Genomic DNA, 21,211 nt, shown 5'->3' with positions numbered 1-21,211 from the left:
AAACTGCTCCAAAAGTTTCAAAATCATAATACTTTTTGCTGCAGTTACTTGTAGCAGAAAGAAATCCATGGTAGAGAGGTTTGAATGAATTAGTGATTATTTTTATACTTTTAGCTAAGATTCAGACTAAACTTCTAGCCTACATTTTATTTTAAAAAATACAACTCTGCTTTAAAATAATGTTTTACCTGAATTGCGCATGCTTTAATTAAAAATGTTATTATTTACTTACAGGCCTTTCAATTGATTATGCTGAAAACAAGCTGTACTGGATTAATTCTGGAACTGGAATCATAAGTAGATGTAACCTGGAAGGTGGTAATTTAGAAGTGATCAGCTCAATGACACAATACTTAACCAAAGCAACAGCCCTGGCTATTATGGGTAAATATAAAAATATTATGATATGAAAGTATTTGTTGGAACGTGCACTTTACTAATTTGGGGGCTAAACTTCCTCCTGTTGATATTTTTGGTGACTTAAGTATAAACAATTGTTGTCAGGAGGAATTTTACTCCTAGAGACTATTGCCAAAAACACTTCCTTATTTTGAACATAATGAAATAAGAATGCTCTTGCTATATTATTTAGATTGAAGCATCCGGCACCATTCAAACAGTTCTCTTTGCTTTCAAATCTAGAAGTTTACAATATGCAAACAAGCTATTTGGCCTAACTAGCCTATGTTGGGGGGAGGAACAGAGCTTCTCCATGCGAGCAAGTAGCCTTAATCATGTTTACCCGGCTTCCTCCTTCATGACCCATCTAACTTAATTCTGAATGCTGACAGTTTTTACCTCAGGCACAAATCATGGTAGTGAATTCCACAATCTCGCAAATATGTCTAAAGAAGTTTTTCTAGCTCCTATCCTGACTCCCTTGTATTTATTCTTGTATTTATGGCCTCCATTCCCCACAAAGAGTCAAGAGCATTTTTCTGGTCAAAATGTATAAAGCTAATAGCAACTGCCAGTTACCACTTGGAAGGAAATGCTATCCTCCACACTGTTTATCAGTGATAAAAAGGATTCCTAAAGCCTTTCAAAAATTCTTAAACTATAATCTCGAAATTGTTGTTGGTGAAAATGGTTCAGAACTGTTTAAAGTATTTTTTTGACACTCTCCTAATTTAGCACAGGCATTACATTGGTTAATGCCTCTTAAAATAACAGGCATAGAAATGCCTGTTATTTTAAAACATAAAAATGTGATACAAACATTTCAAGTGTTAAGAATCTACGAAGTAGGAACAGGAGTAGGCTGTACAATCCAACAAGCATCTTCACCATTCAATTAAGACAATGGCTGAACTTTTGCACCAACTTCGCTTTCCCACCATATCCCTTATCCATCCCTAGTACCCCAAAATTTATTGATCTCCATCTTCAATATACTAATTGACTGAACATCCATAGCTCTCTCTGGTAGAGAATTCTAAGAATTCACAGCCCAATAAATGAAGGAATTATCTCATCTCAGTTCTATTTGGTTGACTCTTTATCCTGAGCCTCTGACAGCTAGTTTAAGATTCTTCAGCCAAGCCAAACAGCCTCTCAGTATCGACCTGTCAAACCTGCTAAGAGTTTTATATATTTCAGTGAGATTTCAGTGAGACCTCTCATTCTTCTAAACTCTAGAGAATGAAGGCACATTCTAATCAATCTCTCCTCATAGGACAGCCCTCTCATTCCTGGAATTAATCTAAGGAACCTTTGTTGCACCTCCTATACCTACGGCAAGCATACCATTCCTTAGGTAAGGAGACCAAAACTGTACACAATATTCCAGGTGTGGTCCTACCAAAGCCCTATAATTGCAGCAAGACTCCCTTATCCTTATACGCCAGTCCCCTGCAATAAAGGCTAGCATACTATTTGCCTTCCTAATTGCTTGTTGTACCTGCATGTTAATTTTCTTTGAATTGTACGCGGGGACAACCAAATTCCACTGAACACCAACATTTACTAGTTTGAAAAAGTATTCTGCTTTGCTTTTTAGCAAAATGGATAATTTCTTCCCTTCCCATATTAAACTCCATCTGTCATTCTTTTGCCCAATCAATTAATCAGTCTCTATCCCTTTGTGGCCTCTTTGTGTTGTCCTCACAGCTTGCATCCCCACCTATCTTCATATCACAAGCAAACTTGGGTACATTACACTCAGTCCCTCATCTATGTCATTAATATGAATTGTAAACAGCTGAGACTGAAGCACTGCTCCTTGCAGCACTCCATTAGTTACACCCTGCCATCTCAGAATGACCCCTCTCTTTTCTTTTGTTCATTAATCAATCTACAATCCATCTTAATATATTACCCCCAATCCTATGAGCCCAAATCTTCCATAACAACCTTTTGTGTGACACCTTATCAAATGCCTTGTGAAAATCGAAAAATACTAAATCCCCTGGTTTGTTATTCTCTACCGTATTAGTTCTATTCTCAAAAATACTAATAGATATGTCAAACACAATTTTCCTTTCATAAAACTGTGTTGACCCTACTAATCATATTATGATCTCCAAGTGCCCTCTTATCCTGTCCCCAGTAATTGATCCTGACATTTTTCCTACTACTGATGTCATCTAAAAGTATGAATATCTAGCCTAATATCTCACAACTCATTATTAATAGTTTGCACTGTGATCAGATTATACATTTGGTGTGTATTTCTCTTACTGTTTTCTCACTACTCTTGGAGGTCACTTTGAGTGTGAGGCATGATTGATAACATATCATTTCTGATAATGAAACAATCAGTGTTTGGCAATCAAGGTCAGCCAGTGGATACAGGGGATGGTTAGAACAATTGAACTAATTGTGGATTCAACCCAGATGCAGAGACAGCTCTAATAAGTCTTCCATGTGTGTCAGACTAAGAGAAATCAAAGATTGGCTAGTCATAGAAATTTCTTTTTAATCCCAAAGAAAATCCAGGTTTGATAACTGACAAAAAAAATCATATTTATAGTAATAGGCTCTTCAGCTTTATAGCTGTACTAATAACTTACTGCAACTGAAATTGACCAATTTTAAATTTAAAAAAAATGTTAAATACTTTCACTCCCTCTGTCTTCCTTTACCACGCCACATTTTATTACCTCCCCCACTCTTCCTCCAGTTTTGATTACTGGACTTCATTTTTATGTATTCAGCCTTACAGATAAAACTAATGTGTCTGCTTCTGAACTTTTAAAGGTTGAAAATACCCTACTTGGCTCTTTTTTGCTTCAACTCCCAATATTTGTTTTGAAGGTGGGAGAAACTTTGATTCACTAAAACCCTGATCCAAAAGATTATTTTCATAGGTAAATGAAGTCCAGAAATGTGAACTTTTACCTAACTGCATCATGAACAATCAGTTGAACCTTTAAAGCGATTTTATGAACGGGTACAATACCCCAAATCCGGCTGTCCGAAAACCAGACATTTTTCTCTCGGGGTGATCGGGGTGCTGTTCCCAGAACAGGGTAAGCAGGGGAATGAAGAGGTCATTCGCGGGCTGATCCCAGAGGGATCACACAGTGAGCACACAGGATCTGAGTCCACTGCAGCACTTAAGAGCTGCCTTCCCACAGCCCTCCCTGTTCTCCAGACACAAAGCTGCCTGTTCCACTGACGAGGAATCCAAAATCAAGCACATTCTCGGTCCGAAGGATGCTGGATTTTGGACATTGGACCTATATCAGCATAGGAATGGTATCTCATAATGAATTACTTCACTCATAGGGGGTAATTTCAACTTTCATCTCTGGCTGAATCAATAGCCCATTTCACGCATTGTCTAATCTGAGTTTTAAGCAAACTGCTGGTTCGTTATCATCTATTTTTTGCCAAGAATAAAAGTCAAAACTACTTCCACAATGTCATTGGCAGACTCAGGCTTCAATAAGATAACTAATCTGTGGTGTACTAAGGGTTAATTATATAACTAATTTCAACATTCAATTTACATTACTTAATGAAAGCAATAATGAGCTCTAAATTAATTGTTATCAAATAAAACAGATTTAAGAGGTTTTATGATACCAGTTAAAGCCGAAAAACTCTATTAAATATGTTCAATGGAAGTTTTGGCTGTATAATTTAGGTAGAGTTGTAATATTTCACTAACACAATCACGTATTGCCCTGAAATTTTGAGAGACCCTTTTTCCAGGTACTACGCAGCTCAGTCTGCAGGAGACCAGTTCTGTTTTCAGATAAATTCTAGGCAAAGCTGAGTGACAAAGCAAACTTTTAACCTCCAAATGAAGAATGTAAGAGAGCTTGGCTGCAAAATTCAGTTGTGCAACACTCATATTTCTAAAGCTATAGGTGCCATTTTGGGTCCAAAATGGCAATTGTGCAGCGTACATACTTGTGGTGCTCACCACCTCAGGTGCCATTTTGGTGAGGTTGTTAGCATGGACAGTTGGAATGTGCTCCAGAAATATGCAGAAAGGTAGAACATGACATTAGTCAGCATGTCAGCTGATTTGATTTTAGCAGTTCTATTTTCAACTTCAACATTCCAGCTAATGGCCTCTTTTAAACTTGTACAACTGGACATACATTCAGCAGCAGGAAGCAAGTCCACCAGCACTATTTAAAGGAATTATCAACCACCTTCATGTAATTACTGATTGATTCTACTGGCTGTTGCTGAGTTAGAAGTGTTCAAAGATTTGTACTGCTACTTAAAATTGGTGAAGTCTACAGTGGCTGGTGTGGCATGTGTTGAAGGCCTTGGTGTTGACTTCAAGGGTTCTGCTCAGACCGTTTGCTCCCAATCGTGGATGCAGTGGCTTCTACCAACTCAGGCTCACAGCGTTACAGGAAAATGAGCAGATGTGACAGAGGAGGATGAGCTGCTCGAAGAGGAGGGGGAAAGGGGCTCTCAGCAGGAGACCATGTCCACCTTGTATCTTCAAGTCAGCTGACATACTGACTGATGTCATCTCAGCCTCAGCGAGGAGCATTTTGTGCAACAACTCTATTTCACTAACGATGTACTCACAGAAATCTGCCACTTGTTGCAGGCAGATCTGCAGCCTTGGAGCAGCTAGTGGCTGTGAGGATAACCAGTGCCATGGACTTTATTACGTTAGAGCAGGTTGGAGCGGGTGACATCTCCAGTATCTTGCCATATACTCTTGCATAAGGAAGGTCACCGGCACTCTGTACTCAAAGAGAGCGGCGTGCATTACATTCAGTCTTTCCAGAGGAACACAGTCAGAGAGAGCACATGGCTTCATGAGGATAGTAAGCTTTCCCATGGTGCAGATAGGATGCCATTAACTGCACAGTTGTTGTTTTGCAGACATCACATGTAAATTCAGAAATGTAGTGCAACTACAAGTTCCCTTCCCTGCTGAGTGGTAGTGACAGCCTGCCAGCCCCTTTGAACACTGATATCTGCAGGTATGATAAAGGCCGTGTGAGCATTTGTGGCAGCAAACTGAGCTTGCATGACTCCATTTTGAATTTTCACTGCACCCAGACATTTCTTGTACTGCCATGGAAGCTGAGAGATCAGTCATCAAGTGCTGCATCATGGTAGGGTCCACAATTATGTGAATGGACGCTGGAAACAATGGCTCCAAGCTCTGAGCAAAACCTTGTGCTAGGTTGATGCTAAACTCCTTGATGGTCCTTGACATTAACTGGAGACTTTCTGGCAGACCTGCCAACGGACAAAGTATTTCTGTGTGCATATCCAACCAATGCATCAAAGTCATCATCTGAGTCTTCTGGTGCACAACTTGTGTACAACCTCACCCTCCAGCAAGCTGGCACCTGCACTACCCCTGCCTGGTGGCAGGCTGGTCGTGACTTGTGTCTCATCGCGTGCAGAACTCATCTGTAATATGGCCTGTAAAGTATGTGAGCTGGGCACTGCTAATGTGAGAGTGAGTGATGGTGTTTCATCTTCTTCACTGTCTTCCTGCTCTTCCACCTCTTTCCCTTGCCTGGCCAGGTGGCAGTTCTTGCATACCTGAAAGGAGAAAGTCACAAGTGTAGGGTTACAGTCAGGGGAGGGGATGAAACCAAGAGATGTGTGCTTACATCATCTACAACTCATATATCAAAAGAGGTTGTGCGATGACAGGAAAATGATAAGGGGGAATGGATGTGAGTATACTGTCTTATGCAATGGCTTGAGTCCTGCCACTGGCTACAGCCTCAGTCATGGCCACTGATGGTGAGCACCATTGTCTCTATTGGGGCTAGATATGCAACCATGCCTGTTCCCTGCTAGTTAGTTCCTGCTGCCTGCAGTTCTGCATCACCTTGTCTTGCAAGAGAGAGTGAGGTATGTCAGTGAGTATGGTGAAAACTGTTGGGTGATTTGGCTGCCATGGTGGATAGCTGTCCACGTGTGCAAGTTGTGAGATGTGGCTGTGAGGCTTGCAACAGGGCTGTGTGTGAGGGTGAGGTGAAGCATACCAATGTGAGGTATACATCCTGTTTGTAGGTGAGTGATAGAGGTGTGGTGCAGTGAGCAGTGTGTGAGCCTAGTGGTGCAGTTGGTGGGGTGTGGCATCTGATGATGCATTCACTGATCATGACCACTGTGAGGCCATTAGACCTCTTGCGGCACTGCATCCAGGCCCTCAAAGATAGATTTTTGGAATTGACTGCAGTGGCTACTAGCTCCCAATGACTTTGCAGTGTTCATCTGGAGGATTTCCTTCTTTCCTATGGATATAGGACCTCTCTCCTCCTGTCCCCCTCCTGTATCAAGGACTTTGGAGCATGCTCTCTCCCTTGTTGGGTTAAAACTAAGCTAGCTTCCCCAGCTATTTCCAGCACCTGCTTCAGTCAAAGTTCACATGGCCTTAAGAGGTAAAGGCTAGCTTTAAACTGTGCAAGGTAACTTTAGCCCATTCTTGCCTTTCACAATTTTAAGCCCCCGCCCCTCCAGAAGGGGCCACGGAGAGAAATCATGGGCCCTGGTGCTTTTCCTATTTCTGGGCCGCTTTGCCGACCACCTCCCCCCTTTAGCCCTCTCCCTCACATCGTTCTGGAACTCAGAATGGGGAAGAATGATCACAGTGGGTGTCAAACTGTTTTATATAGGTTTAGAGAAACTTGTTGGCTTTTGTATGTTAAGCCTCTATTTATAATGACCATCGAAAGCTCGAGTTTCAGTATGATATACTTTACAACCAATACACAAAATTACACGCAACTTGGTTGTTCATATTATGCAACCAGCTCCATCCCTTTGAACCTGGCCTTATGCAATATCCAGACAGCACCATCCAAAAGACTTGAACTTCAAGCACCACAAACAACAGTCCCATGTCAATTAAGAGTATATTGAACTAACAGTAAAATGTTTGATTGACACATGAATCCTGACTTCACTTACAGGTTTAACAATGGCAAAACCTTCGAGTAAATTAGCACCAAACAATTCGACTGCAATAATGTGCTAATTATATCCACACAAGTGGGTTTGGGAACATAGGAGCAGGAGGAGGCCATTCAGCCCATTGAACCTACTGCACCATTCAATTAGATCATGGCTGATCATCTGCCTTAATGCTCCTTTCCTGTGCTATCCCCATATCCTTTGATGCCATTAGTATCCAGAAATCTATCAATTTGTGTCTTGAACGTACTCAATGATTGAGCTTCCACAGCCCTCTGGGATAGAGAATTCTAAAGATTCACGGCCTCTGAGTGAAGAAATTCCTCCTCATCTTAGTCTTAAGTGGCTTGCCCCTTACTCTGAGACTGTGTCCCTTGGTTCTAGACTCACCAGCCAGGGAAACCATCCTAACTACGTCTACCCTGTCATGCCCTGTGAGAATTCTGAAAGTTTCAATTAGATCAGCTCTCCTTCTTTATTCCAGAGAATACAGGCCCAGTTTCCTCAACCCCTCCTCATTAGACCATCCCGCCATCCCAGAGATTAGTGTGGTGAACCTCCGTTGCATAGGGTAAATAAAGTCAAGGAGTTAAATGCGTGGCTCAGAGATTGGTGCAGGAGGAATAGGTTTCTGTTCATGGGGCACTGGCACCAGTACTGGGCTAGAAGGAAGCTGTTCCAGTCGGACAGGCTTCACTTGAACCATGCTGGGACCAGTGTCCTGGTGCACTGAATAACTAGGGTAGTAGAGAAGGCTTTAAACTAAATAGGGGGTGGGGGGGGGGGGGAAGGGTTATGGAAAGGGGATACATAGGTTTACAAAGCAAAATAAAATATTCAGGGGTATGTGACTTTTCAAAAAGACAGGCAGGAAGGAAAGGGTAGTGCGGTAGCTTTTTTAGCATGAGATGGAATAAGTACGATAGCAAGACAGGATCTCAGATTGGAAGATGTAGAATCCATATTGGTGGAGGTAAGAAATAACAAGGGGGAGAAGACACTGGTGGGAGTAGTCTACAGGCCCCCTGACAGTAGCTACACTGTAGGACAGAGAATAAATCAGGGGATAATGAGGACATATAATCATGGGTGACTTTAATCTTCATATAGCTTGGGAAAATCAAATTGGCAGAGGTAGACAAGAGCAAGAGTTCATAGAGTGTATTCGGAACAGTTTCTTAGAACAATATGTTGTGAATCCAACCAGGGATCAGGCTATTTTGGATCTGGTAATGTGTAATGAGGCAGGTTTAATAAATGATCTCAGAGTAAAGGATCCCCTAGGTAACAGTGACCATAATATGGTAGAATTTAGCATTCAGTTTGAGAGTGAGAAACTTGGGTCGGAAACAACTGTGCTAAACTTAAATAAGAGTAATTCCAAAGGAATGAGGGCAGAGTTGGCTGGAGTAGACTGGGAAGCAGTTTAGTAGAAAAGATGGTTGATGAACAATGGCAGATGTTTAAGAAAATAGTTCATGACTCTCAATAAAGATATATCCCAGTGAGGAAGAAGGATTCTAGGAAGGGGATAAACCAACCATGGTTAACCAAGGAAGTTAAGGATAGTATCAAATTGAAAGAAAAAGCATACAGTGTGTCAAAGATTAGTGGTAAACCAGAAGATTAGGAAAGTTTTAAAAACAAACAAAAGATGACCAAAAAATAATAGAGGGGGAAAATAAACTTTGAGGGCGTCCCCGATCTGGGGCGCTGAGTTGATTAAATTCTTTGCTTCAGTCTTCATGGTAGAAGATACTAATAGGATTCCAAATATACTAAATAATCAAGGGGCAAAAGCGGGGGAGGAAATAAATACAATAACTATCGCTGGAGAAAAGGTACTAGGGAAACTAATAGGGCTAAAGGCCGATAAATCCCCTGGACCAGATAGGTTGCATCTTAGGATATTAAAGGAATTGGCTACAGAGATAGGGGATGCACTAGTATGTCATAAATGATCAGCTGTCCTTCTATACCAACAGGCAGCTCGATGTTCATTCTTGATCAAGCACAACCTAGAATAGTCAGAAAGCAAAGCATGATTTTCTCTAAAAGCTTAAAAAAATAAAGTTCAGGATTGAGATCATCAGGTCCCAAGTTACAGCCCAAAAGGAACATGAGAGAAGCAGATTTGTTGCTGACATACAGCAGGTTGTGGATGAGGAAGGTAATTATAGTGTGATTCTAGCCAAGCCCTGCATATTCAATGCATAATCTTCAAGTTTGCTCATGTTTGTGTGCAAAAAGCAGGAGACAAACCGAATAATGATTTCACTCGAGCCTGAAGAGCTCTACATCAAAAATCAAAGTAGCATTAGGTGGAATGACGCCAGGGTGGCCAGCAGCTCCATAAGCATAGTCAGAGGTGCAGGTTAGTTTTGCTCTCTGTCCAACGCTCATCTGAACTAATCCTTCTTCCCAGCCCTTGATGACCTGATTTTCACCGATTTTAAATTTAAATGATTTAAAACTAAATTTAAATCCTTAGATTCTGGAAAAGTCCCCGAGGATTGGTGAATGGCCAATGTAACACCCTTATTCAAAAAGGGAGGGAGACAAAAAACAGGTAACTATAGGCCAGTTGGTTTAACAGCTGTCATTAGGAAAATGTTGGAGTCGATTATAAAGGATGTAATAGCAGAGCATTCAGAATTACATGGGGCAGAATTCACCAGTCGGCGAGCGGGGGTGGGGCCTGCTCACTGACGTGTCACTTAGATTGTCAGTTCGGCAGGAACACAGCCAAGTCGGCTGCACGCCTGCCGAACTGTCAAAGGCCTTTTAAGGCCATTTAAATAGTCGTTAACTCAATTGGTGGGCAGACGAAGAGCCCAGGCAGCCTTCGCATTTTTTATGAAACCTCATCAACGGGCGGGATGAGGTTTCATGAAGTGTTTTAAAATCTAATAAAAATTTTTACATTAATTCTTTGACATGTCCCAGCTCGTGTGACAGTGTCACATGAGGGACATGTTTCAAAAGTTTTTTCCTTCCTTTATTTAAACTTACACATGTAAAATGGATCTCCCTGAGTCACCTCCGTGCCTCAGGAAGATCTCTGTGCTCTTTCACGCACATGCGCAAAAGAGCACAGGGAAACACTCAGGAAATCCTCCCCCGCCCGCACAGGGAGCACACAGCGCTTCCAGGCGTGCGTCACGATGGGCACATCTTAATTGGCCCGCCCACGTAAAATAACGGGACGTCCCCGACCTGGGGCGCCGATCAGGTTCACACCCACCTTCGCCCGATTCCGCACAAGCCCTCTAATGGGGGAAAATTTTTTCCCATGATCTAATCAAGTAGCATCAGCATGGCTTCATGAAAGGGAAATCATGCCTAACAAATTTATTAGGTTTCTTTGAGGAGGTAACAAGCAAGATAGATAAAGGGGAACCAGGAGATGTAATATATTTGGATTTCCAAAAGGCGTTCGATAAGGTACTGAACATAAGGCTACTTAATGAGATAAGAGCCCATGGTGTTCAGGGTAGTATATTAGCATGGATAGAGGATTGGCTCACTAATAGAAGACGGAGGCCTGAATTTTCCCGTTGGTGATTTGGGAGCGGGGCCCACTTGCTGATGGGAAAATGACGTGGGATGACGTCGGGAGGAACCCCCGATGTCATCCTGCCCCATTTAAATATCAGCTGTCCGCCCACTGACCTGTCAATGGACAATTGAGGCCATTGACAGGATAATTAAGGTAATTAAAGGCCCTGCCCATCCAATCTGAAGGCTAGCGGGCGGGCCAGGAGCCCCAGCGGGCTTCTGATAAAACATGAAACCTCATGATGAGGTTTCATGTCCATTTTAAAAATCTTAAATAAACTTTATGTGAGATTTATTAACATGTCCCATCTCGTGTGACATTGTCACATGAGGGGGACATGTTAATATTTTTTTTATTTTTCTATTTTGACACTTTGAAGTACTGTCAGCGCTCTCCCTGAGACAGCACTTAGTCTCAGGGAGCAGTGCGCTCTTTCATGCTCATGTGCGAAAGAGCGCACTTTGACAGTTGGGGAATCCCCCCCTCGCACAGGAAGCACATAGCGCTTCCCGTTGGGCGGGCCTTAATTGGCCCACCCACTTAAAATGGCGGCGGGGCCCACTTCGGCGGCGGAGTTCAGCTGCCCGCCCACCGCCGAGCCGGTGTGGCCCGCCCACCAACCTAGGGCAAAATTCTACCCAGAGAGTTGGGATAAGGGGGGGCATTTTCAGGATGGCAGCCTATAACTAGTGGAGTGCAACAGGAATCAGTGTTGGGGCCTGAATTATTTACGATATATATTAATAGCTTAGATGAGGGAAGTGAATGTGCTATCACCAAGTTTGCTGATGACACAAAAATAGGTGGGAAGGCAAGTGGTGAGGATGACACAAGGAGTCTTCAGAAGGATATAGGCAATTTAAGTGAGTGGGCGAAATCTTGGCAGATGGAATATAATATGGGAAAATGTGAGGTTATGCGCTTTGGCAGGAAGAATAGAGGAGCTGAATGTTATTTAATTGGAGAAAGACTACAGAAGGCTGCAGGACAGAGGGATTTCGGAGTCCTTATGCACAAATCCCAAAAAGCTAACATAGATGTTCAACAGGTAATAGGGAAGGCAAATGGAATGTTGGCCTTTATTTCTAAGGAAATAGAGTGTAAAAATAGGGAAGTCTTGCTAAAACTATACAAGGCACTAGTTAGGCCACACCTAGAATACTGTGAACAATTTTGGTCCCCTTATCTAAGGAAATATATGCTGGCATTGGAGGCAGTCCACAGAAGGTTCATTAGGTTGATTCTGGGTATGGAGGGATTTTCTTATGAAGAAAGGTTGAGTTGGTTGGGCCTGTACTCATTGGAGTTTAGAAGAATGAGAGACGACCTTATTGAAACATAAAAGATTCTTAGGGGGATTGACAGGGTAATGCTGAGAGGTTGTTTCCCCTTGTGGGAGAGTCTTGGACCAGAGGACATAATCTCAGAGTAAGGGGATGCCCAGTTAAAACAGAGATGAGGAGGAATTTCTTCTCTCAGAGGGTGGTCAATCTGTGGAATTATTTACCACTATTTACTGTGGAGGCTGGGTCATTAAATAAATTCAAGGCTGAGATAGACAGATTTTTAATCAGTAAAGGAATCAAGGTTTATGGGGAGAAGGCAAGAAAGTAGAGTTAAGGATTATCAGATCAGTCATGATCTCATTGAATGGCGAGGCAGACTCAATGGGCCGAATGGCCTACTTCTGCTCCTACATCTTATGGTCTTACTGCCTCTGTGGCAAGTATATCCATCCTCAGATAATGGGACCAAAACTGTACACAATCCTTGAGGTGCAGCTTCACCAAGGCTCCAAACAATTGCAGCAAGACAACTTTACTCCGATACTCAAATCCCCTTGTGATGAAGGCCACATACCATTTGCCTTCCTAATTGCTTGCTGCACCTGCATGCTAGCTTTTAGTGACTCATGAACAAAAACACCCAGGTCCCCTTGGACATCAACACTTCACAACCTCTCACCATTGGAGAAATACTTTGCTTTTCTGTTTTTTCTACCAAAGTGGCTAACTTCACACTTATTCACATTTTATCCCATCTGCCATGTTCTTGCCCATTCATGTAACTTGTCCAAGTCCCCTTGTAGCTTCCATGCATCGTCCTCACAACTTACATTCCACCTAGTTTTGGGCCATCTGTAAGTTCAGAAATATTTGGTCCCCACATCCAAATCATATATATAGATTGTGAACAGCTGTGGCCCCAGCACTGATCCTTGCAGTGCCCCACTAGCAACAAACAGCCTGCCATCCTGAGAATGCTCTGTTTATTCCTACTCTGTTAAACAATTCTCAATCCATACCAGCATATTAGCCCCGATCCCATATGCTCTAATTTTCTTTGCTAACCTGTGTGGGACCTTATCAAAAGTCTCCTGAAAATCCAAATAAACCACTGGTCTTCTTTTACCTATGCTACAAGTAACATCCTCAAAAACCTCCAACAGGCTTGTCAAGCATGATTTCCATTTCATAAATCCATGTTGACTGCGCAATCATATAATTATTTTCCAAGTGCCTAGTTATCACATCCTTTATAATAGATTCTAACAATTTCCCTACTGATGTCAAACTGACAGACCTGTAGTTCTCTGTTTTCTCTCTCCTTCCCTTCGTAAATAGTTGGGTTACAGTTGCTACTATCCAGTCTGCAGGAACCTTTCAAGAACTACCAAATTTTGAAAGATAACCACTAATGCACCCATTATCTCGATAGCCACCTCTTTCAACACTCAGGAATGTAACTCATCAAATCCAGGGGATTTATCAACCTTTAATCCAATTAATTTTTTGAGTACTACCTCTTTATTAATACTAATTTTGTTCAGTTCCTCATTTTCACAAGCCCCCTTAGTTCCCGAGCATTTCTGGGAGATTTTTTATATCTTCCTCTGTGAAGACAGACACAAAGTAATTGTTTAGTTTCTTTGCCACTTCTCTCTTCTCCATTATAAATTCTCCTGTCTCCGCCTGTAAAAGACCCACATTTGTCCTGGCTAATCTTCTTCTTTTCACATACCTAAAGAAGCTTTTAATGTTCGCTAGTATGTTTCTCGCTAGCTTGCATTTATATTCTCTTCTTCCTTCATTTATCAGTTCCTTGGTCCTCCTTTACTGGATTCTAAACTGCTTCAAAACCTTGGGCTAATGTAAGAACCAAATACTGGAGGCAGACAAAGGTAGAAAAAGTAATGAGCATCTGCTTCCCCTAACTCTCTCACTCACCAAACTCCGAGCTGCTCACACAGTGAAGTTGCACTCCAGCTTTGTTAACAGAAAAAATACACATTGCATTGAGTGATAACTATTATCTCATTTTAAATTGAAACTAACCACACTTGCAATTGCCCACCATAAAGCATATAATAGGAGCTCAAAGTACTGCAGATGCTGGAAACCTGAAACATAAACAGAAAATGCTGGAAATACTCAGCAGGCCAGGCAACATCTGAGGAGAGAGAAACAGAGTTAATGCTTCAGGACCATGATCTGCATTAGTTCTGATATAGGGTCACTGACCTCTTTTTTTTTCATTCACGGGATGTGGGCTTCGCTGGCTGGGCCAGCATTTATTGCCCATCCTTAGTTGCCCTTGAGAAGGTGGTACTGAGCCACCTTCTTGAACTGCTGCAGTCCATGTGGCGTATGTACACCCACAGTGTTGCTAGGAAGGGAGTTCCAGGATTTTGACCCAGTGACAGCGAAGGAATGGCGATATATTTCCAAGTCAGGATAGTGAGTGACTTTGAGGGGAACTTCCAGGCAGTGGTGTTCCCATCTATCTGCTGCCTTTGTCCTTCTAGATGGTAGTGGTCATGGGTTTGGAATGTGCTTTCGAAGATGAATTCCTGCAGTACAATTTATAGATGGTACACACTGCTGCTATTGTGCGTCGACGGTGGAAGGAGTGAATGTTTGTGGATGTGGTGCCAATCAAGTGGGCTGCTTTGTTCTGGACAGTATCAAGCTTCTTGAGTGTTGTGGAAGCTACACTCATCCAGGCAGGTGGGGAGTACTCCTGACATGTGTCTTGAAGATGGTGATCAGGCTTTGGGGAGTCAGGAGGTGAGTTACTGTTGCATGATTCCTAGCCACTGACCTGCTCTTGTAGCCCAGTTCAGTTTCTGGTCAATGGTAACCCTCAGGATGTTGATAGTAGGGGATTCAGTGATGGTAATGCCATTGAACATCAAGGGACGTTGGTTGGATCCTCTCTTGCTGGAGATGGTCATTGCCTGACACTTGTGTGGCACAAATATTACTTGCCACTTGTCAGCCCAAACCTGGATATTGTACAGGTCTTGCTGCATTTGGACATGGGCTGCTTCAGTACCTAAGGAGTCACGAATTGTGCTGAACATTGTGCAATCATCAGCAAACATCCCCACTTCTGACCTCATGATGGAAGAAGGTCATTGATGAAGCAATTGAAGATGTTTGGGCCAAGGACACTACCCTGAGGAACTCCTGCAGTAATGTCCTGGAGCTGAGATGACTGACCTCCAACAACCGCAGCCAGCTTCCTTTGTGCTAGGTATGACTGCAACCAGCAGAGAACTTTCCCACTGATTCCCATTGACTCCAGTTTTGCTAGAGCTCCTTGATGCCACACTCTGTCAAATGCAGCCTTGATGTCAAGGGCAGTCACTCTCACCTCACCATGGGAGTTCAGCTCTTTTGTCCATGTTCGAACCAAGGCTGCAGTGAGGTCAGGAGCTGAGTGGCTCTGGCGGAACCCAAATTGTGCGTCAGTGAGCAGCTTATTGCCAAGCAAGTGCTGCTTGATAGCACTGTTGATGACCCCTTCCATTACTTTACTGATGATCGAGAGTAGACTAATGGGGTGGTAATTGGCTGGGTTAGATTTGTCCTGCTTTTTGTGCACAGGATATACCTGGGCAATTTTCCACATAGCCTGGTAGATGCCAGTGTTGTAGCTGTACTGCAACAGCTTAGCTAGGGGTGCAGCAAGTTCTGGAACACAAGTATTCAGTACTTTTGACGGAGTATTGTCAGGGCCCATACCCTTTGCAGTATCCAGTGCCTTCAGCCGTTTCTTGATATCACTTGGAGTGAATCGAATTGGCTGAAGACTGGCATCTGTGATGCTGGGCACCGCCGGAGGAGGCCGAGATAGATCATCCACTCGGCACTTCTGGCTGAAGATTGTAGCAAATGCTTCAGCTTTACCTTTGCACTGATGTGCTGGGCTCCTCCGTCATTGAGGATGGGGATATTTGTGGAGCCTCCTCCTCCAGTGACATGTTTAATTGACCACCACCATTCATGACTGGATGTGGCAGGACTGCAGAGCTTAGATTTGATCCATTGGTTGTAGGATAGTTTAGCTCTGTCTATCATTTGCTGCTTATGGTGGTTCTCATGCAAGTGGTCCTGCGTTATAGCTTCACCAGTTTGACACCTCATCTTTAGGTATGTCTGGTGCTGCTCCTGGCATGACCTCCTGCGCTCTTCATTGAACAGGGTTGATCTCCTGGCTTGATGGTAATGGAAGAGTAGGGGATTTTCCGGGCCATGAGGTTACAGATTGTGTTCGAATACAATTCTTGATGGCCCATAGCGCCTAATGGTTGCCCAGTCTTGAGTTGCGAGATCTGTTTGAAATCCATCCCATTTAGCACGATGGTAGTGCCACACAACACGATGGAGGGTATCCTCAATGTGAAGATGGCACTTCGTTTCCACAATGACTGCGCGATAGTCACTCCTACCGATTCTGTCATGGGCAGATGCATCTGATACAGGCAGATTGGTGAAAATGAGGGCAAGTCTGTTTTTTCCTCTTGTTGGCTCTCTCACCTGCCACAGACCAGTCTATCAGCTATGTCATTTAGGACTCAGCCAGCTCGGTCAGCAGTGGTGCTACTGAGCCACTCATGGTGATGGACATTGAAGTCCCACACCCAGAGTACATTCTACGCCCTCAGTGCTTCCTCCAAGCAGTGTTCAATATGGAGGAGCACTGATTCATCAGCTGAGAGAGGGTGGTACGTGGTAATCAGCAGGAGATTTCCTTGCCCATGTTTGACCTGATGCCATGAGACTTCATGGAGTCCAGAGCCAATATTGAGGACTCCCAGGGCAACTCTCTCCACTGTATACCACTGTGCCACCACTGTGAGTCTCTGGCAGAACCCAAACTGGCCGTCAGTGAGCAGGTTATTGCTAAGCAAGTGCCACTTGATAGCACTGTTGATGACCCCTTCCAGTACTTTACTGATGATCGAGAGTAGACTGATGGGGTGGTAATTGGCGGGTTGGATTTGTCCTGCTTTTTTGCGTACAGGACATATCTGGGCAATTTTCCACATAGACGGGTAGATGCCAGTGTTGTAGCTATACTGGAGCAGCTTGGCTAGGGGCGCAGCAAGTCTTCAGTATTATTACCGGAATGTTGTCAGGGCCCATAGGATTTGCAGTATTCAGTGCCTTCAGCTGTTTCTTGACATCATGCAGAGTGCATTGAATTGGCTGAAGACTGGCATCTCTGATGCTGGGCACTGCTGGAGGAGGCCAAGATGGATCATCCACTCGGCACTTCTGGCTGAAGATTGTAGCAAATGCTTCAGCCTTATCTTTGGCACTGATGTGCTGGGCTTCTCCATCATTGAGGATGGGGATATTTGTGGAGGCTCCTCCTCCGGTGAGTTGTTTAATTGTCCACCACCACTCATGACTGGATGTGGCACGACTGTAGAGCTTAGATTTGATCCGCTAGTTGTAGGATTACTTAGCTCTTTCTATCACTTGCTGCTTATGGTGTTTGTCTGCTTTGCTGCTGGGCCTATCCTGCCAGTGGGACAGGACATAGCCAGGGATGGTGATGGTGGTGTCTGGGACATTATCTGTAAGATATGATTCCATGAGGATGACTGTCAGGCTGTTGCTTGACTAATTTGTGAGACACTCTCCCGATCTTGACACTAGTCCCCGATGTTAGTAAGGATGATTTTGCAGAGCTGACACGGCTGAGATTGCCATTGGTGTTTCTGGTGCGCAGGTCGATGTTGGGTGGTTGTCATTCCTTTTTTGTGACTTTGTAGTGGTTTGATACATCCGCGTGCCTTGCTAGGCCATTTCAGAGTCAACCACATTGCTGTGGGTCTAGAGTCACATGTAGGCCAGACCAGGTAAGGACAGCAGATTTCCTTCCCCAAAGGGCATTAGTGAACCAGATGGGTTTTTACAACAAACAACAATGGTTTCATGGTCATCATTAGGCTTTTAATTCCATATTTTTTTTTATTGAATTCAAATTCCACCATCTGTCATGATGGGATTCAAACCCAAGCCCTCAGCGCATTACCCTGGGCCTCTGGATCACTAGTCTAGTGTCAATACCGCTACGCCATCGCCTCCCCTGTTTCTCTCTGCACAGATGCCGCCAGATGTGCTAAGCATTTCCAACACTTCTCATTTCTACTGGAGCAAAAATAACCCCTTTTGCCAGCCCTCCAAAAACCAAACAGACTCTTGTGAGCGTCTCATTCCCCTTCAGCCAGAAACCCAGCAACAGCTGCCGGAGATCTAGTTTGGCACAACATTCAACATGAATTTCAAAAAAACTTAAGGTATTATGAAAACATGAACAATAATTTCAAAGAAATAATTTGATATTTTAAATAAATGAGTAATTAATTAAAATGGCCAGTTAAAAGTGCCTTGCAGCAGAGCGAACTAATTAAACCTTTTTTGCCTTTTCGCTTCAGAAGCAGAGCTCGAGAGAGACAGGCTAGGCTTCAAGTAGGGGCCCTGAGGGAAGTGGGAAGGGGCTGGGGCTGTGCTAAGGAATTGGGTTGAACTAGCACTGACCTTGTGTTCACCACTGGTGGCACACACAGAGCTGGCCTCGGTGGAATTGAGATGAAAATGGGGGTCAGAAAGAGGTTGCCTTTCAGCCTGGTTTTCCTCTTCACCTGGCCCAGTATGTGGATAGGTTTTTGGGGAGGTGGGGGGGAGAGGGGCATGTATGTATGTTTTCCTGCACCAAGGGGCTTCTGTAGCCTCTGTGTGTCCGACTCGCTCTCTCTCACACACACACACACACACACACACAGACACTCGCATTTTGCGGCTTTAGTGAACTTCTCCAGTTTCCCTTCCTAACTTTGCCTCCTCGTCCTTCATAATATCCTAGTGAAACTACAATGCCCCTTTTCTATTATTTTGATCTCCTTTCAGTTTGAAGGTGTTCAAATGCTATCTCTCCCACGTCCATCCCCACCTCACCCCCACCCCCACCCCCCGCCGCCTCCAACATCACCACCACCTTCCACTCCTTTCTCACTCACGTGCTCCCTCTCTTGTGCTCTCCTTGGATCATTTCCTTGCAGCCCATGCTGATGGACTGGGGTTCCCAACCCTCCCAGAATGACGCAGAATTTCCCTGAATCTGGGGTTCCCAACTCTCCCAGAATGACCTAGAATTTCCCTGAATCAAAGGCTCCTTCTCTGTGCACTCTCTCCAATAGTTCAGAAGATCTTCAATGTAAGTTTCTTTCCAAACTGCATCCCAAATCCACACCTCTACTCCCTGTTCAGCGACCACCTGACCATCACTGCAGGGAGTTGGAACCATGTGGTGTACAGTCAGGAGGGGTAGGAGAACCAGGAATCAGGGTTAAGCAAGGCCTGAGGGAGCTGTGTGTGTGGAGGAATGTTGGGGGAGGGGTGGTGGTGCACTTCCCCTGGTGCGTCTGTTGGGTGGATCTCCCTGGAGGTAGCCAATTAGGATGCCGTGTCCAGGAGCTCTGTTGAATCAGGAACAATGCCGTGTTTCAGAGTCGGATGTGGATACGACTTTCTGCTGCCTGTGCAGAGGGGGCAGTGCTTCTGGTAAAGCAAAAGCTGTATTAAGTCTAAAGGCCCTGGGCCCCATGAGGGCACGCAGCTCTTGCTCATTACCCCCGGGGCATGAGGCCACCACTTGGGAGAGGGGAGGTGCTGTCCAATCTTGGGCCTCCCAGAAGGTACGGCCCCCGGTGATTAGTACCATCTGGACCCCGTCTCCTGGCCCTGCCTCCAAGCTTACAGCCCCTCAACAGTACACTTAGCACTGGCTGCATACATAAAAACATAGCAAAAAAGAAAATAGGAGCAGGAGTAGGCCATTCGGCCCTTTGAGCCTGCTCCACCTAAAGCATGATCATGGCTGATCATCCAACTCAATAGCCTGCTCCCGTTTTCTCCCCATACCCTTTGATCCCTTTTGCCCCAACAGCTATATCTAACTCCTTGTTGAAAACATACAATGTTTTGGCCTCAACTGCTTTCTGTAGTAGCCAATTCCACAGGCTCACCAATCTCTGCGTGAAGAAATTTCTCCTCATCTCAGTCCTAAATGGTCTACCCCATATCCTCAGACTGTGACCCCTGGTTCTGGACTCCCCCACCGTCGGGAACATCCTTCACGCATCTACCCTGTCTAGTCATGTTAGAATTTTATAGGTTTCTAAGAGATCCCCCCTCATTCTTCTGAACTCCAGCAAATATAATACTAACCAACTCAATCTCTCCTCATATGTCAGTCCCGCCATCCCAGGAATCAGTCTAGTAAACCTTCGCTGCACTCCCTCTATAGCAAGAACATCCTTCCTCAGATAAGGAGACCAAAACTGCACAAAATATTCCAGGTGTGGTCTCACCAAGGCCCTGTATAATTGCAGCAAGACATCCCTGCTCCTGTACTCGAATCCTCTTGCTATGAAGGCCAACATATCATTTGCCTTTTTTACCGCCTGCTGCACCTGCATGCTTACCTTCAGCGACTGGTGTACGAGGACACCCAGGTCTCATTGCACATTCCCCTCTCTCAATTTATAGCCATTCAGATAATAATCTGCCTTTCTGTTTTTGCTACCAAAGTGGATAACCTCACATTTATTTACATTATACTGCATCTGCCAGGCTTTTGCCTCACTCAGCTTGTCCAAATCACACTGAAGCATCTCTGCATCCTCCTCACAGCTCACCCTCCCTCCCAGCTTTGTGTCACCTACAAATTTGGAGATATTACATTTAGTTCCCTCATCTAAATTATTAATATATATTGTGAATAACTGGGGTCCCAGCACCGATCCCTGAGGTACCCCATTAATCACTGCCTGCCATTCGGAGAAAGAACCGTTTATTCCTACTCTTTATTTCCTGTCTGCCAACCAGTTTTCTATCCATCTCGATACACTACCCCCAATCCCATGCACTTTAATTTTACACGCTAATCTCTTATGTGGGACTTTGTCGAATGCCTTCTGAAAGTCCAAATAAACCA

General features: G+C 44.0%; 1 protein-coding gene across 1 annotated transcript in view; it reads left to right on the top strand.

Moving 5' to 3' along the window:
- LOC144686788 (low-density lipoprotein receptor-related protein 1-like) overlaps positions 1-21,211 on the top strand; it is a 1,926,687-nt gene that overhangs the window by 1,297,875 nt on the left and 607,601 nt on the right. Inside the window, exon 32 of the mRNA XM_078552493.1 lies at positions 235-384. Within this exon, the coding sequence (XP_078408619.1) occupies positions 235-384 (150 nt within the window). The remainder of the gene's footprint in view (positions 1-234; positions 385-21,211) is intronic.

This window comes from Cetorhinus maximus, chromosome 11 (genome assembly GCF_964194155.1).
Source record: "Cetorhinus maximus chromosome 11, sCetMax3.hap1.1, whole genome shotgun sequence".
In the NCBI taxonomy this organism is placed as follows: Eukaryota; Metazoa; Chordata; class Chondrichthyes; order Lamniformes; family Cetorhinidae; genus Cetorhinus; species Cetorhinus maximus.
This window is presented reverse-complemented; position numbering and strand designations above follow the sequence as displayed.